The sequence below is a fragment of the Mirounga leonina genome, unplaced genomic scaffold (assembly GCF_011800145.1).
Source record: "Mirounga leonina isolate KUSES-001 unplaced genomic scaffold, KU_Mleo_1.0 Mir_166, whole genome shotgun sequence".
NCBI lineage: Eukaryota > Metazoa > Chordata > Mammalia > Carnivora > Phocidae > Mirounga > Mirounga leonina.
In genome coordinates this window covers 29831529-29849416 of record NW_023270418.1, presented here as the reverse complement: position 1 = coordinate 29849416, position 17888 = coordinate 29831529, and the positions used below count along the sequence as shown (strand labels likewise).

The window sequence follows — 17888 nt, the reverse complement described above, 5'->3', positions numbered from 1 at the left end:
GAAAATTTCAACATACAAATTCTTATACACAGCATCTATTCTGATACAAAACACAGATAACAAGTAACACTTTCCAACAATATTGCATGAGATCTTCTAACTCACAAAACCACACTGTATTCATATTCCATATTTATGCCACAGGAAACTAAACTCAAGAATGGTGATCTTAATTCTCAAATGCTATTAATTAAATCAAACATTATCATTAATAACAGTAATCATTAGCTAGGTCCAGGCACTGTATCAGCACTGGAATAGAGATGACAGCTATGCCCACATAACTGAAGGAGAAATACAAGCCAGTAAAACTGCATGAGTTGTGGGAAGGCAGCAGAGGCAGGTGAGTAGGGTACATTGCAGAAGAGATGGTAAACTTAGTCTTTAAGGTCATCAAGTCACCACGGCAGGGGAAGCCATTCTGGAGAGAAGGAATAACTTGCCACGTTCCAAACGACTTTAAATGTCATGTAATGAAATTTGGATTATATCCTATATGTGATGAGGAATCACACTGACAATATCACAGGTGTTTTAAAAAGAACTATGGCAGCAGGTAGAGCATAGACTTAACTGGAAAGCTACTGCATAATCTTGGCATCAGTTTATTTGGTTAGTAAACTTAGCAAAGGTCTATTAGAGACTGGTTAAGTAAGTTTCCATATATCCATACAATGGTATACTATTCATTAAAAATCGTGCTGTGGGTAAGAATTTATTGACACTAGAAGTTGTTGATAGGATACTGAATAAAAAAGAACAGTACAAAAAAACTTAAACGTGACCCAATTTTGGTAAAAAATACAAATTCATGTAAGATGAAAAAGGGATAATGATATTTCCTGAGTAGATTATGAAAATTAAAAAAAAATATTTTTTCTTCTCTGTGTTTTTGAAAATAATGAACTTGTATTCTTATTTCAAAAAAGCTTATTTTGTTACAAATGAAAGAATATATATGAAAATGTTAACTGGGTGGTTCTACTCGCTGATTTTTAATTTTCTTTGTATTTTTATTTTCCTAAATTTTGTTATGGACATACATTTTTCAAGAATTATAAATTCCTGGGATGCCTGGGTGGCTCAGTCAGTTAAGCATCTGCTTTTAGCTCGGGTCATGATCCCAGGGTTCTGGGATCAAGTCCTGCACTGGGCTCCTTGCTCAGCGGGGAACCTGCTTCTCCTTCTCTTGCTCCCCCTGCCTGTGCTTGATCTCTGTCAAATAAATAAATAAAATCTTAAAAAAAAATAGAATTATGAATTCCCAACACATACCTAATTCCCCACTTCTACAGGGAACAGGTTAGCAACCTTTGAAGAGAAAAAGGACACCTAAAATGGGATCTCTTACCAGGTCTTTCAATAAAACTTGAGTGAATAATCTTTTTAGTCTTTACACCACTAGATTTTCAATACTCGTAAGACCCTAATCTGCAACAAACTGTCAAAACTACCCCCCCAACCCCCGCCAAAAATCCTGCCTCTTTGAAAACAGGTCCTTCCATTTACTGAGTCCTGAATATTTGTGATAGACACTGAGCTAAATATTTATATACATATTAAGTGAAATCTTTACAAAACTCATTTAAGATTAAAAAAAAAAAAAAACCCACAAAAACTTAAAGCTTTTATCAGTACTTGAATCTGCACTTTTCGGGGCGCCTGGGTGGCTCAGTCGTTAAGTGTCTGCCTTCGGCTCAGGTCATGATCCCAGAGTCCTGGGATCGAGCCCCGCATCCAGCTCCCTGCTCCACAGGGAGCCTGCTTCTCCCTCTCCCACTTCCCCTGCTTGTGTTCCCTCTCTTGCTGTGTCTCCGTCAAATAAATAAATAAAATCTTTAAAAAACAAAAAACTGCACTTTTCTTTAAAGTCTGTGCCTTTCTTTATCATTCTACCAGTAAGATAAGATCTTGTCGCCTTACCTCTTCACCCTTCTCTCCAGCAGCATATTGAGTGGGTGAGAAGTGGAAAAACAGGAGGAAAAAGACCAAATGGCCCACTACTGAAGGTTTTCAAATTTGTGTCAAGCCTGTGCTAGATATTGTTGGGGGTAGAGAGGAGAGGAAGAGAGGTGCATTGGATTGGACATGAGACTCAAGTTTTGATTGAGATGGGGGGAAAATAAACCAAATAAATCTGTTTGAATTTTCTAACCCTCAGTGAAAATACTGTTCCAATGAACTGTTCATTTTAGTGATAACTGTCCCTCAACACCAGCAGAATAAAAACTATATACATATATATTTTAAGATTTTATTTATTTGGGGCGCCTGGGTGGCTCATTTGTTGAGCATCTGCCTTCCCCTCGGGTTGTGGTCTCAGGGTTCTGGGATCGAGCCCCGCATCGGGCTCCCTGCTCCGCAGGAGGCCTGCTTCTCCCTCTCCTACTCCCCCTGCTTATGCTCCTTCTCTCGCTGTGTCTGTCAAATAAATAAATAAAATCTTAAAAAAAAAAAAAAAGATTTTATTTATTTGACAGAGAGAGGGGGAACACAAGCAGGGGGAGTGGGAGAGGGAGAAGCAGGCTCCCAGCTGAGCAAGGAGCCTGATGCAGGGGGGTGGGGGGTGTTGATCCCAGGACCCTGGGATCATGACCTGAGCCAAAGGTAGACGCTTAACAACTGAGCCACCCAGGCACCCCCACAAACTCTATTTTTAGAAAAGCAGCAAAGTTACTTTTAGGAACAACTTTGTACAATGAATGACTTCTATATTTAACCTCAAAATGTCTGCCTTTTTGATAGTTTCTATAGATTATTAAAGCATCTTCCAATACATAAGGAAAAGTAGTGTTTGAAATTTTATCTAAAACTAATATAATGAAAATTAGAAATTCTTTAGCTCTTTCAAACACCTTTTCTTTCTACTATTAAAATAAAAGATTTTTGTCATGGGGCGGCTGGGTGGCTTAGTCAGTTAAGCAACTGCCTTCGACTCGGGTCATGGTCCTGGGATGGAGCCCCATGTAACTCCCTGCTCAGCAGGCATCCTGCTTCTTCCTCTCCCTCTACCCCTCCCAGCCGCTTGTGCTCTCACTTGCTCGCTCTCAAAAAAAAAAAAAAAAAAAACAAAAAACCCAAAACCAAAAAACTAAAAGATTCTTGTCACTTACAGTTTTCCTTTTTGCCTATAAAGCTAGGCTCTCTGAAAAGGGTTTTTCCACTCTTTCCCATGACCACAATTCCTGATGGCAACTCATATCATTTCCGTAGAAGCTGCTAAACTGAGCCTTTTAATACCCACTGTCCTATTAGAATTCCAGGGATAGGCAGACCAATTTCCCCCCTGCAAACTTTATGCCATTTTTTTCCCTTATATTTTTGTTAGGACCTCCACTGTATCACTGAATATTATTAGTGGTGAAAGAGGACCTCCTTACCTTGTCCAAAGCAGTTCTGATTTCATGATTAAGGCTTTTTTAAAAAAACAGAGAAACTTTTTATTTTAGAGTAATTTTAGATTTACAGAAAAGGCCCAAAGGTAGTGGAGTTTTGCTTTATATCCAGCACTCAGTTTCTCCCATTGTTAACAAGTTACATTAATATGGTAGTACATTTGTCACATTTAAAGAACTAACACTGACACATTACTAATAAGTAAACTCCATACTTCATTCGGATTTCATTAATTTTTCCCTAATGCCTTTTTTTGTCCCCAAATCCCATTCAGGATACCGTATCACATTTTGTCATCATGTCTCCTTAGCCTCTTTTGGACTATGACAATTTCTCAGACTTTCCTCCTTGCTTTTAATGATCTTGATAGTTTTGAGGAGTATTGGTCAGATAGATATATGAGGAATATTGGTCAAAATGTCCCTCAGTTTGAGTTTGTCTTATGGTTAGAATGGAGTTTTGGGGAAGATTACCACTTAGGTAAAGGGCCATCCTTGTCATAACATATCAAGGGTACATGGTATCAATATGACTTATCACAGAAGATGTTAACCTCGATCCCCTGGCTGAGATGGTTTGCCTGGTTTCTCCAGGTAGTATTTTTCTCCCATCCTTCCACACTGCACTCTCTGGAAACAAGTCACTAAGCACTTCCCACTGTAACTCTTCTGAACCCTAAAAGAGTTGGAAGGCTTTCTTTGTACATTTATGGAGTAAATGTATATGCAGTCCAAGAGGAAGAACAAGCAGAATTCTTGTTGCAAAAGAAACACAATTAGAAAGTCTAACAGAAAGAAATAAAATGGACTGTGTAAACAGGAAATTGGTTACAAATATTTTAATGACTCAACTTTTTTTTTTAAGATTTTATTTATTTATTTGAGAGAGACAGAGATAGCCAACAGAGAGCACAAGTGGGGTGGAGAAGGAGAAGCAGGCTCCCCGCTGAGCAGGGAGTGCTACACGGGGCTTGATCCTAGGCCCCTGGCATCATGGGCATCATGACCTGAGCTGAAGGCAGACTGCTTAACTGAATGAGCCATCCAGGCTCCCCTTAATGATCCAACTTCTAAAATAATGCATATACTTTTAGAAATGTCTTACCCTTTTCCAAATAATGTTCAAGATCAATGTATTGAATCAAAACCTCAGATTTTGTTAGGAATAAGATGGAAATTAAACTTATTTTAACATATTTAAAAATCCTGACACATCAGACTAGCCTACCACTGAGTCCTTATTAGAAATGGAGTCTCTTTGGGGCGCCTGGGTGGCTCAGATGGTTGAGCGTCTGCCTTTGGCTCGGGTCATGATCCCAGGGTCCTGGGATCGAGCCTCACATTGGGCTCCTGGCTCGGCGGGGAGTCTGCTTCTCCCCCTCCCTCTGCCTCTCCCACTGCTCATGCTCTCTCTCTCTATCTCTGTGTCTCAAAGGAATAAATAAAATCTTAAAAAAAAAAAAAAAAGAAATGGAGTCTCTTTGTAACATACCAAAATGTGGCATTCAAGTGATTATAAAAAGAAACTTTTCTGGATTAAAGCCATTAGTGGAAAATACCATGAGTCCAGAAGTAAACAGAATAGTAAAAGAAACCAATCTTAAACATAAGATATATATATCACAGATATAGTTTTATGGGCTTACATAAAAACTCTTGTGGATATGTCAATTTCCATAGGGGTTAAGTTTTTGCAAAACTCATAATTTAATTTTCAAAAACCAAACATTCTTAATCTGCAGTCTATGAACAATTTTGTAGTTCATGCACTATGGACCTTGTGAAAGCGTATGCAATACTTTGTTTATATCCATGTTTTTCTGGGAATAGAATTTCTCCATTCGGGCGCCTGGGTGGCTCAGCTGGTTGAGCGACTGCCTTCGGCTCAGGTCATGATCCTGGAGTCCCGGGATCGAGTCCCGCATCGGGCTCCCTGCTCGGCGGGGAGTCTGCTTCTCCCTCTGACCCTCCTCCCTCTCATGCTCTCTGTCTTTCATTCTCTCTGTCTCAAATAAATAAATAAAATCTTAAAAAAAAAAAAAAGAATTTCTCCATTCATTCCATAAATATTTATTGAACACCTATTATGAACCAAGGACTAGTTTTAGTTGCTGAATAAAAATGATTGGTTGCTCATTCAAAAATATCTGAGAGCCGGGGCACCTGGGTGGCTCAGTTGGTTGAGCGACTGCCTTCGGCTCAGGTCATGATCCTGGAGTCCCTGGATCGAGTCCCGCGTCGGGCTCCCTGCTCGGCGGGGAGCCTGCTTCTCCCTCTGGCCCTCCCCCCTCTCATGTGCTCGCTCTCTCTCATTCTCTCTGTCTCAAATAAATAAATAAAATCTTTAAAAAAAAAAAAAATATCTGAGAGCCAGCTTTGCGCCTGGTCCTGCTCAGACATTAGAAATAGAGGAGTGAATAAAACAGCAAAAACCCCTACTCTGGTGGAACTAATATCTAGTGTGGAAGACAGACAATAAACAAAGTCAGATTACATACCTTATACATGTAAAGATAGGAAGATTATGACAGATGGTAAGAAAAAGAAAGCAGGGGAGGCCTATAAGTTATTTTTTCTTGTGCAATTTAGATAAGGTAAGTCAAAGACCTAACAAAGGTGAGGGAGAGAAAAGCTGCAAAGATAAATGGGGAAGAGCATTCTAAGCAGAGAGAACAGCAAATAAGACTCTGCAGTGTGAAGAACAACAAGGGAGCCAGTGTGGCTAAAGCTGGGCGAGTAAGAGGGAGGTTGAAGCCAGGTATCATAAGGCTTCAAAAGCCCTCTAAGGACTTTGGCGTTGACTCTGATGAATGTGATCAGAAGCTACTGGAACATTTGCCCATGAATGACATGATCTGACTTATTTTTTCACAGGCTTACACCAACTGTTGTACAGAAAACAGACTGAAAAGAGGCAAGGGATAAAGTTTGAAGACCAGTTAGCAGGTAAGTGCAATAATCCAGGAAAGCTACGAGAGCAGCCTGGGCTAGGGTGATAACAATGGAGGTGGAGAAAAATGGTTAGACACTGGATAGATTCTGAAGGTAGAATCAATAGGATTTGCTGATAGCTGTATGAAGGAAAGAGAGGAGTCAAGGGTACTCCAAGATTTTTGATTTGGGCAAGAGATGGATGACGAATGACCATTTATTGAGATGCACAAGAGTGTGAGAAGAATAGATTTAAAGGAAAGATCAGGAGTTCAGGTTTAGACACAGTAAGTTTGAGATGCCCATTAGACATGAAGACCAAAGATAAAGATTTGGAAGTCACCAATTTGTAGATGGTATTTCAAACCACAAGATGGATATCATAAATGAGACCAATGCAAAGAGAAAAGTTCTGAGAAGTGAGTCCTGGAGTACTCTACATGTTAGAAGTTGGGGAGACAAAAAGAATTAGCAATATGAAATACCAATATTAAGGAAATCCACAGAGTCAGAAAGATTAGTGGTTGCCAAGGAATGGAGGGAGGGAGGAATAGAGAGTGACTGCCACAGGTACAAAGTGTCTTTTGGGGGGGATGAAAATGTTCTGGAACTAGACAGACTTTAAAATGGTGCTTTTTATGTTATGTGAACTGTATCTTAAATTAAAAGAAAAGAAGAAGAACTAGCAAAGGACACAGGAGGAGCAGCCAGTGAGAGTATGTGGTGGTATGGAAGACAAATGAGAAAGGTATTTCAATGAGGAAGCAAGTGATCAATTTTACCAGAAGCTGCTGACAGGGCATTTCAGATGAGGTCTGAGAAGTAGCCACCAGACTTAACAATGTGGAAAATAGCTAGTGAATGTGACAAGAAAGTTTTTGTAGAAAAGTGGAGCAAAAAGGCACCTGGCTGAGGAAGCATGGGACCAGAAATTAAAAATTTTAACTTCAACCAGTAACTGAAGTGAAGAGGGTGACCGAATGATTTTTATCACCTGTTGTTTCAAATTTTAAAGACAGGCAGTATGTATATTTGGAAGAGAACTGAATTGGGCCCTCAATCCCTTAGTTTTATCCTACCCTCAATGTTACAGCAACAAACTTTTAGGCATGTCACTTAATCTCTCTGAGCCTGATTTCTCATCTGTAAAATGAGACTTATATCACTACCTACATCACAGATAAACATAACAGAAGGCTTTCTCCTATTAAATATAGCCTCCAGAGATCTAGATGATCTGTTTTGTTTGCCTATCTTCCAAAGAGCTTTACTGTATGCTCAAACATTTGTTAAATTAAGTTAATGGATAGGCAAAACTTAAACCATAAAGCAATACACAAATATAAGACATAAAAATCAAATATTTCTACCTCCTAATTAAAATGAAGACACTTCTTTCTCACTGTTGAAATGCTTTCAGGTAATAGGACAAAAGGGCCTCTGTATCAGTTTTGCTTAAAAAATTTTCCCCAAATACCCTTCAATATATCCTAAGGGCGAGCGGCCAATGAGGAACATGTCAGAAAGCTCGCACCTCTCCTGGTTAGGTTATGACGATGTGCTTACAGGGAGAAATAAAACAGTTGATTGGAGAAAACAGAGAAGTACGTTTCTCTGAAATTAAAAAAAAAATCATGAGAGTGGGCTACCTACTGACAATTACACCCTTTCCTAACAAAATAAAAACACAAATCCTATACAGTATTTTAAGGGATTCTGAGAAATTGCAGTTTCACAGAGTAACATGTCTTACATACATCATGGAAATGTAGCAAAAGACTTCAAGAATGCAATCACAAGCAATACTGATTATAGCTAAAATTACTTGGCATACACAGTTTTTCAAAACATCTTTAGCATACCCAATGACCAAAAATAATTCTAGAATTAACAGCTGTTATAAATGAACTGAATAAAAGGTAAGTCAGTTTCCTGGGCAACTTCTGAATGAGATAATTATATGAACATAATGCCAACTTGATAATTTTTACCTAAAAAGTTTTATTACGAAATTTATATATTTTTCACAAGTTTATATAGTTTAGGAGGCAGTTATAAATTCACCATTAACAATAAAGTCAAGCACGAACTATAAGCTAAGTACATACAATAAATACACATAGTTATTCATTTATTTGGAGCCTTTATAATTCCACTTGGAATTACAAAAACGGTAAGTTCCAGGATTACTACTAAAGAGAAGTACTTTTCTATACAACAAACAACCTCAAACAAAACTGGAAAATTTAACTTTCCCTAAACTTCAATGACATGTCACCAATTCCTTTACTACCAAACTTCATTTACAAGTGCTTGAAACATGAACAGGATTAAACAGGTGAGTCGTTTCCCACCCCCCCAAAAACAAAAACAGTGAGTCCTGTATCTGGACAAATATATAATTTCCTTACCAGAGAATACAGTAAAAGCAGTGAGTCCTATATCAAGACAAATATATAATTTCCTTACCACAGAATACAATAAAAGCAATGATATTCATTTTGTTTTGTTTTCAGACCATCTCTAAAATCATAAAAATTAAAAATGATGCACTTACCAGCAATTTAATAAACAATCCTCTAGAGATTTCAATTTAAGATTAAGGTATACCTGTCAAATGTATGAGACTGGTTTGTTCAATCAGAATGGTTAAATTATTTGTGAATGTGACTCTAAGAGGAAAAAAGCATTAAAAGAACCCTTTTTTGTTTCCGGGAAACAAAAAAACCATCCAACTCAACAGGCAAATGTAAACTATATTGACACGACCATTCTTGCTGTCTCCTGTACTCTTGCTTCCAGTGACAGCAGGTTCATAGTGCATCAGAACTACACTTATGGTTAGAATGCTGCAGACAATACTTAGGCATATCTTTTTTAAACATTTATTTACTTAAGTAATCTCTACACCCCACATGGTGCTTGAATTCACCACCCCAAGATCAAGAGTCGCATGCTTTTTCCACTGAGCCAGCCAGGCACCCCAATACTTTAGCATATTGGTTCACGTCAAGCTATCTACAAAACACTTTGGCTACCCCCCACCTCCCTTCTAACAGATTAGCTGAATGAAAGGGCTGGTAGCTTTAAGACATTAACGTGAAAGGTCAAAAGCTGAAATAGATTCACTTTTAAAAAGAAGAAGTCCTATCAGATCTTACTTCATCTTGAGGAAGATTATGATTTCTCACTTGTAATTCAATTGCTATTTTGTATGTATGTGCAAATAGTTTGTAACCTGCAAACAGATATATCAAATATTAGGTATTTTTACTCAATAAGAGTTCAGATTTTAGGGCACAAAGCAAATTTGCCTAGGTCATATTGCTGAGGCTCATGATATGCACAAGGTCATACAATTAAGAGACAGAATTAGGCTTGAAATCTTTGTGCCTCTGGAGCTCAAATCTGTGTGTTTATCACCATGTTATACTGCCACTGACAATCTGACACGAATATAATAATGTCAGTGCTGAACAAGTAGATTTCTAAGGGTTAAGACAAAAAATGCAAATTACATACTCACATTTGATTGACATGATAGGACAGAGTGTGAAATGGTGCCATAAAAACTACACAGGACAACTAGGTTTCATGAGTAAGGAAAGTAAGTATAAAGCAAAAACTTTTTTTTTTTAATTGTGCAAGCTGTTTTTGCTTTGACTTAATTTCCATGAACAGAGAAAAGAAATGCAGCTTTATTCTGGCATCATGATTTTCATAGCAATAATAAAGAACAGTCGCTGGCAAGTTACAGAATTTCAAATGCTATAAAAACAGTAAACTTCTAAAGTTCAGACAACAGACATGTACCTATACTTGATGCCTAATAAAGGCAATTCTCCTCCTGAAAAGAACACCAAATATTTAAGTTTCTTTTACCTTAATCTCAATTTTCTGCCTTTGAGATCTTTGATTTTCTTCAAAGGCAGAAATCTGGAAAGCCAATTCTGGCACTTGACCTCCTTCTCCAAGCATATTACAATGCTGGCTGCACCAGTCCCTGAGGCACTAGACCAGGGAGTGCGATCACTAATTCTCTACCTTTAGTAGGAACTAATATTTCTGAAAGCTGTTACTGGATAGGTCAATCGAGACAAAACTTTTTCCTGCAGGACATCAATCGACCACTTCTTTTACTTTTTGAAAGTCTCTAAAACCAAGCGGAGCTTGGTGAAAGAATGTGAAGCTGAAGGTTGACATCAACACTTGTAGATTTTAAGCAATCAAGACAGATTTTTAAATATCCATTTTAAATAGGTTAAATTGTGGAGTAACAAGCTTCATCTTATTTTCATAGTGCAGAAGCCTACGACATTTCCTATGAGGTATGGAGAAAATATTCTGCAAGGGGAAGAGCTTCTCCAATGGAATGATAACTACACATTGCAGTATCTTAAGCTAAACTTTTCAAGTAGTGACCTGACAAATGAGGCCCACCAAAACTGTATTAATGCTTTTTTAGATAATATTAATACACATCTACAATAGATAAGAATTTAAGACAAAGTATTTTTCAGGTGAATCAAAAATTTAAAATCAAGAAGTATCAAAAGCTATGTACAAAAGGGCCAACAACCAAACGGTAAGCAATGACAAGTGGTTAAATCCAAAACACCAAGTTGCTAAGTTATAGGGAAACTGCTGTTCATCTGGACCTTTGCCCAGAACACAAAAATTTGGAGGAGAAACGCTGGTGGTTTAAAGGGAAAAAGAGTTCTAAATTTGCAGCCTCATTCCTTTATCTGGACAGCTAATCTTGACCTTGCAGAAGCTTCCTTTGATACTGTTTCTACTGAAATGGCCAAAACCACAGTGGAAAATCCAAAAGGGTACCAAAGCTCTTATGTGGAAATCCACTGTTCAAAAAACACCTACAGAAAAAGGGGCACCTGGCTGGCTCAGTTGGTGGAGCATCCAACTCTTGATCTCGGGGTTGTGAGTTTGAGCCCCACCTTGGGTGTAGACATTAATTAAAACAAAACAAAAACCCAACACCTAGAGAATGTATTTAAAGTGAAGATCAGAAATTCTACATTCCTTACATCAACCTGAGATTCTGGCAAAGGAGACGGTGAAGTATTTTAAAACCCCTCAAAATCCTTTAAGGTAACTAAATACAGGGCAAAATTATCTGTACTCTCCCGGGCTTATGGCCCACTTCTTTTGACAAAAAGGTTTTTTTCTTTTCTTCAAAGACTGCGTTCCTTTAAGAACCACCACCTGCCCAGGGTGCATTTTTTTTTCCCCCTCAAGAAGGCATCTGCACTGCAGATCTCTGCATGAGGGGAGCTTGAGCTTGCCAGCCAGCTCCCACCAGCAGGCAAACGCGTATACAATGGAAACTAAAAGCGGCCTGCAGCTTCCCTCCTAGTCTTTCACAGAGATAGGAGAATGGGGTTCAACCAGCTCCTGCTTTGTCTAATTTTTCTCCCCCTCCCCCTTTCTGCGCTAAACATCCCCTTTTGTTACACTGGGATCGATAATAGCCCATAGAGAGCATGAAATCAAAATGTGTTTGTTAATGGCTTGGCGTGACTCTTATTATCTTCTAGAATATAAGCAACTGATTGCTTGTTCCCACCCCCACGGCGCGCCAGTGAAGAGCAGGCGGTGTTGCAGATGCAGCCACGGATCCATCTTGGACCATCAGCTGCTCCCTCCCAAATCTTCCTGAGCTATTCTCATCACGCCTCCTCTTACCTCAGAGCCTCAAAAAAGCGGGCATTTAGAGAGTCTAGCCACACACACACACACACACACAAAAGCAAGCAGATAAAAAGGGTATAGAAAACGGCTACCATGTTTCCATGAAACTTCCTGATCCTCCCCACGGGAAACCAAAAAAAAATTTTTTTGCAAGACTACCATGAATTTCTGATTATGTCAACATCTGTCCGCAAACCTGCAATGCAACCCTTTCACCATCATCCCCTCAAAATCGTAACTAGTTCTTTCTCCTACAACCAATCTGCCCCAATCCTCTCAATCTCTCTAATCCTCCACTAAACCCCGGTTCAGCGGACGGCTCCCCCAAACTGCTGTTTTCCCCCACCTACCCTGCCTCGGCGTTAACGCCCACTCCCTAGAATATCTCCCCGCCTCCAACCTGTTTGCCTCACACCCCGTTATTTCCTCACCGTCTGCACCACCTTACGCTCCCCTCCCCCTTAGCCCATTTTCCAGACGCTCGTTCCCGGGGGCTGAAGCCTCCAGTAGGCGAGGGTGATCTGCCTTCCCCGACCCCCAAAACAAGCCCCTCGAAGGCGGGGTTCCCCCGCGCGCCTCACCCGCACAGGAGGAGCCGCAGCTCTTCGCCCCCAGGGCGGGGCAGGATCCAGGGCTCCCGCCGCCGGGCGCCGAGGGTTCGGCCCCGGAGGACGACGAGGAAACGGACGGGGACTGAGTGGCCGCCGACGGCTCCGCCATGGCTGCGCGAGCAAGGGCAGGAAAGGGGTGAAGAGAGATGCGGGGCGGGAGAGAGGGAGGGGAAAGAAAATAATCGAGCAGCAAGCTCTCAGAAGACCCTCCGCTCCTCCTGCTCCGAGGACAGACTCCGACAGACTGACTGACTCAGCCGAGCGCAGCTAGAGGGCGGGAGCGCGAGCGCGCAGGCGCACAAAAGGCTCTCGGGCGGGCGGCGGTCGCGCCTAGGCGCCCAGCGACGCAAGGCGCAAGCGCAAGAACTGTCCCTCCGCGCTCCTGCGGGGAAGGAGGGGCAAAACTGGCTTCACGCTGCGTCCGCGCGGGAGGCCGGGGTGGGCCGTGCACCTCCGGGAACGAGACGCAAGAGGCGTGGCCAAGTATCAAGCTCCGCCCACCACTGCGGCCGAAGTGGGAGGGGGTCCTGCAGGTTAGTGTCTCTTTACAACTCTTTGTGAATGCTTCAGGCGCGGCGGATTATGTGTTTTAACGATATTAGTTTCTTTTGCTTCCATTAGCTGGAGTATGTCTTTCCCATAAATTCCAGAGCGGATGTCTATTGTCTGATGCGTTTCGGCCTGTGTGTGTGTGACGCCAATGAAAAGTGAAAACCACAATGTGGATAGGCCCACTCTGCAAGGTGCTTTATGAATTTTTGTGGATGTGTCGTAATATCACCAGGAGCGGAGATGGCACTGTCTCCCATTCGGTAGGTGGAGCAAGATGCTAGACAGAATGAAAAGCTATTACTCATTCCAGTCACATTGCAATGCAGCTGCAGAACCTGCTTCATATTCTTACGTTGTTTCTGTTCCCAAAGAGGAGTCCACCTTGGGTCTTAAGGTTGTCCTTTCTTCCAAATAGGCTATCAGGTAAAGAAGACATATTTTGAAGAAACAATAGCTGAGCTAATGAGGAAAAAGAAGAGCCAGGAGATAACAGCCTGGCTGCGGTCATGAAGGAGGGTAAGATAAGGTATTAAAAATTGAGAATAGGGCACAAAATACACATAATTGAATTTTATTCATAGCCTAAATGGAGTCCTTTGCAGAGAATTTACTTGAAACCAGATATCTAGCTTATACTGAATTTTTTTGTCTTCTCTTTGGTTGGATTGTGAAATAGAAAGGCTTCTCCATAAGCCTGGTTAAAATATTTGAAATGTGCATAATTCTTTTAAAAAGGGGAACGTAAACTGGAAATGACCATGATCAAAACTGTTGCCCTTGTTATTGCTAAAGCAGCAATCGATGACCTGAAGGGCAACTGCAAGATCAGCAGATCCTGTAGAGATGCAGCCTCATGAAGGGGGAGGTAGTAAGCTAGGCAGCAACACAGAGGAAAAGCGATCTGACCAGTGGAAATCTTCTAGAACAGGAAGTGGACTACATCTGCCCTTGACAGTTTTTAAGGTCAGGTAAAGCTCAAACAGGAAAAAAACTGGCCATTGCAACGTTCTGAAAAACAGGCACAGAAAATATTTCCCAAAATAACTTTGTGGCAAATATCTTACTCTGACACTTACAGCATCACTTGATAATGCAGCAATCTGTCCTTTAGATGACAAAGGGAAATACAAGCCAATCTGATAACCAAGCCAGTTATCTACTCATTCTAATAAATGCATAAACTTTAAAAATGTATGTTATTAGGAGCTGGATAAGGAAATGAACGATGCTGGTCCCTAGCCCTGACAGCGATTGCTAGGATCTGAAGACCCTGCTTGGAAAGGAATCCTGTTTTCATGGTAACTAGAAGCAGAGAAAAGAAACTAAAAATCAAGACACTGATGTTGTCTTGGTGGTCCTTTCATACTCTTAAGATTTCTTACATCAGAGGTCTTGTGCCAGGTCCAATTCCTGAAGCTGCCTTTCCTTCCTGCTCCCTCTTGCTGTACCAGTAAATTCCCTGAGACTGACTCTTGCTTGAGATGTTATTTGTATATAAGGTTTGTTCCACAAATGTTTACTGATCACCTGCTGAGTGAATGACACTCTCCTGGGAAATTTGGAGGAATCCAAAAAATGTTTGTCCTATCTTCAATGAGCTTACAAGCTAGTTGGGGCTTAAAACATACTCACATAAAAATAAAAATTAAATAGCAACCAAAACAACCCCCAGCAACACAAAGCTATAGTGTTCTGCTTAGATGGCAGTGAATTGCACGGATTTAAAGGGAGAGGGAGTCACTATGGAGTTGTAGTGGCTTCCGGAGGTTTTATGAAGAAGCGCAAAGTTAGATGGGAGTTTGGAATGGTAAGGAGGTCATTAAAGGCAGAGGAGAATGGTATGAAGCAAATGCCAGGGGCTGCTTTTGTGCAAGTGTACAATAAGACCTCCTTGTGGGCAGACCAGTCACAGAAGAGCACCCCTTCCTCCTAGCCCAACCCATGATGCACTTCAATGCTGGCTTGTTTAGCAGAACTTGGCCTAGATTTGATCCTCTCTTGCCCCTCCCCTCCACAGGCTGCCTTAGACCTACACATAGAAAGCACAGCCATCTGTGGTGGCTAGAGGGTCCGAGTGTGACCCTGGATAAGGTGTTTTGGGTGTGGTTAGCCCAGGTTGGCTAGAGCCAAGGGCTAACAAGACGGAGATAAAATGGGGAAGATGTGTTGGGGCCAGAGTGTGGAGAAGAGGTACTATAGCACTAAGGAACCAAGGCTTCCTTTTAAGGCTGATAGGGATTCAGTGAATGTTTGCAGGCAGGGAAGGGCTCAGATGGGATTTTTAAATGCTCACTGGAGCATAGCCACTTCTCAGTTCTGTGGAGCAATTTTTACTGCCGAGGCACTGAGCTGGGCCTCTTCTTCCTTGGCCCTGTCCTTGTAGGACTAGTATTTACACTGGTATTTACAGTCCTTATAGGACTGCTAATTTCCCCACTCAGCTTCTGGGCCATCTCATTATCCCATCTTTTTCTTGACTATTAGAAAAAAGTATTTTTTAATTAAAAAAATCTCTTCGAATATATTTGTATGTCATATATATATATATATGTTCACATATATATGAGTGTATATATACCTTAAAGTTTTCTTCTGTTATTAACCTCTCTCTAGCTCCTAGTCTCCCCCTCTACGCACACATAGGTAAGTACTGTTAGGAGCTTTTTGTGGCAAGTGCAAAGGTGAATATAGCAAATCTTTATCCTCATTCGCTCTTTTAAAAAATATATATATTTTAAGATTTTTTTTTTTTTATATTTTATTTATTTGACAGAGAGAGACACAGTGAGAGAAGGAACACAAGCAGAGGGAGTGGGTAAGGGAGAAGCTGGCTTCCCGCCGAGCAGGGAGCCCAATGCGGGGCTCGATCCCAGGACCCTGGGATCATGACCTGAGCCGAAGGCAGACGCTTAACGACTGAGCCACCCAGGCACCCTATATTTTAAGATTTTATTTATTTGAGAGAGAAAGAGAGAGAAAGAGCATGAGCAGGGGGGAGGGGCAGAGGGAGGAGCTGACTCCCCCCACCAAGCAGTGAGCCCAACTTGGGGCTCCACCCCAGGACCCTGGGCTCATGACCTGAGCCGAAGGCAGACATTTAACTGACTGAGCCACCCAGGCGCCCCTTCGTTTACTCTTTAACACAAATGATAGCATGCTATACACAGGTATGTTGCTTCCTTTCCTTAATTGTAAATTCTAGTGATCCTTTCTAGTATCCTTTTGAAGAGACAGAGAGCCATACTGTTAACAAGAACAAGAATGAAGCAGCTGGTAGGTCTTGAGCTCTTAGAGTATTACCACCATGTTGAGGGCCTAATATCCAACTTTATAACAGCCTGTGAGTTGGGGTTGACTATATTTTCTTTTCTTTCTTTTTTTTTTTTTTCAGAGAGAGAGGCAGGGGAGGGGCAGAGGGAGAGGGAGAGAGAGAATCTTGAGCAGGCTCCACACCCAGCGCAGAGCCCGACTCAGCTTGGGGCTTAGTCGCACAGAATCTTGGACCCTAAGACACCAGGTGCCCAGCTGGGCATCATTTAAATATTTGTATATTAAGTACTTAAATGTTTGCTCTGTGTATAGAATGAGCTATTGACTTGGTGTTCATAGTTTATAAAAAGAAAATAGTCGGGCGCCTGGATGGCTCAGTCAGTTAAGCATCCGATTCTTGATTTTGGCTTAGGTCATGATCCCAGGGTCCTGGGATTCAAGGTCCCATGTGGGCCTCCCCGCTCAGCAGGGAGTCTGTTTGAGGATTCTCTCTTCCTCTTCCTCTGCCCCTCCCCACCTAAAATAAATAAATAAATCTTTTTTTTTTTTTTTTTTAATGATGCCCAGGGATGCCAGTGGTCCAGTCTGTCCCTTCTGAGGCCCCAGACTGTTGCTTAAACATGGATCCTACGAGTAGGCGGTAAGAGAAAAGGCTGAACTGAGGCCCGCACAGTCACAGTGAGTGATAATTATTTACTTGGCTGTTTATCCCACAAGACTGGGAGTCTCTGGAGGACAGGAATATGTCTTATGCATATGTCAACAATACTGCCTAGCACTATGCCTGGCACATAAGAATTTTGGAAAGCTATTTTTGGAAAGCTTTGGAACCTGAGTCACAGTGGATGTCACTGCAGAAAACAATTTTATTATTTCTGTGCTTCATAGAATACTTGATTATGACTTTGTTTTGGCTTTCCAGAATGAATATGATTACCAATTTTTGAACACTAACTATGCATCAGTCATAATTGCCAAATACTTAGATCTATTTTAACCCACAACAACTCACATCATGTGGCAATAGATAATGAAATAAGTTCAAAGAGGTTAAGTAAGTCACCCAGGTTTGTGCAGCTAGTAAGCATCGAAGCCAGGATTCAAAGCCAGGTGAGTCTGACCCCAGACCCTGTGGTCTTTTTTTTTTTTTTTTTTAAAGATTTTATTTATTTATTTGACAGAGAGAGACACAGCGAGAGAGGGAACACAAGCAGGGGGAGTGGGAGAGGGAGAAGCAGGCTTCCCGCCGAGCAGGGAGTCCAATGTGGGGCTCGATCCCAGGACCCTGAGATCATGACCTGAGCCGAAGGCAGACACTTAACGACTGAGCCACCCAGGCACCCCAACCCAGACCCTGTGGTCTTAACCACTCAACATGTCTACATGTCACCTGCTTCTGGAAAACCACAAGGAAAGCTCA

The 17888-nt window shown here is 41.2% G+C and overlaps 2 protein-coding genes across 4 annotated transcripts in view; one reads left to right on the top strand and one right to left on the bottom strand.

Moving 5' to 3' along the window:
- The window catches only part of RTN3 (reticulon 3), a 61970-nt gene extending 49029 nt beyond the window's left edge, over window positions 1-12941 (bottom strand). The window contains exons 1-2 of one of the 2 annotated variants that reach the window (XM_035013087.1): window positions 12617-12941; window positions 11219-11222 (exon numbers count right to left, since the gene is read on the bottom strand). In XM_035013087.1, coding sequence (XP_034868978.1) covers window positions 11219-11222; window positions 12617-12755 — 143 coding nt within the window. In that variant the 5' untranslated portion in view covers window positions 12756-12941. The remainder of the gene's footprint in view (window positions 1-11218; window positions 11223-12616) is intronic. The other variant, XM_035013086.1, reaches the window with a different exon arrangement.
- A 214-nt stretch (window positions 12942-13155) lies between these two features.
- The window catches only part of ATL3 (atlastin GTPase 3), a 64940-nt gene continuing 60207 nt past the window's right edge, over window positions 13156-17888 (top strand). Inside the window, exon 1 of one of the 2 annotated variants that reach the window (XM_035013091.1) lies at window positions 13156-13179. The gene's annotated coding sequence lies outside the window, so the exon portion shown is untranslated. Of the gene's footprint in view, window positions 13180-17045; window positions 17147-17888 lie in introns of those variants that run through there. The other variant, XM_035013090.1, reaches the window with a different exon arrangement.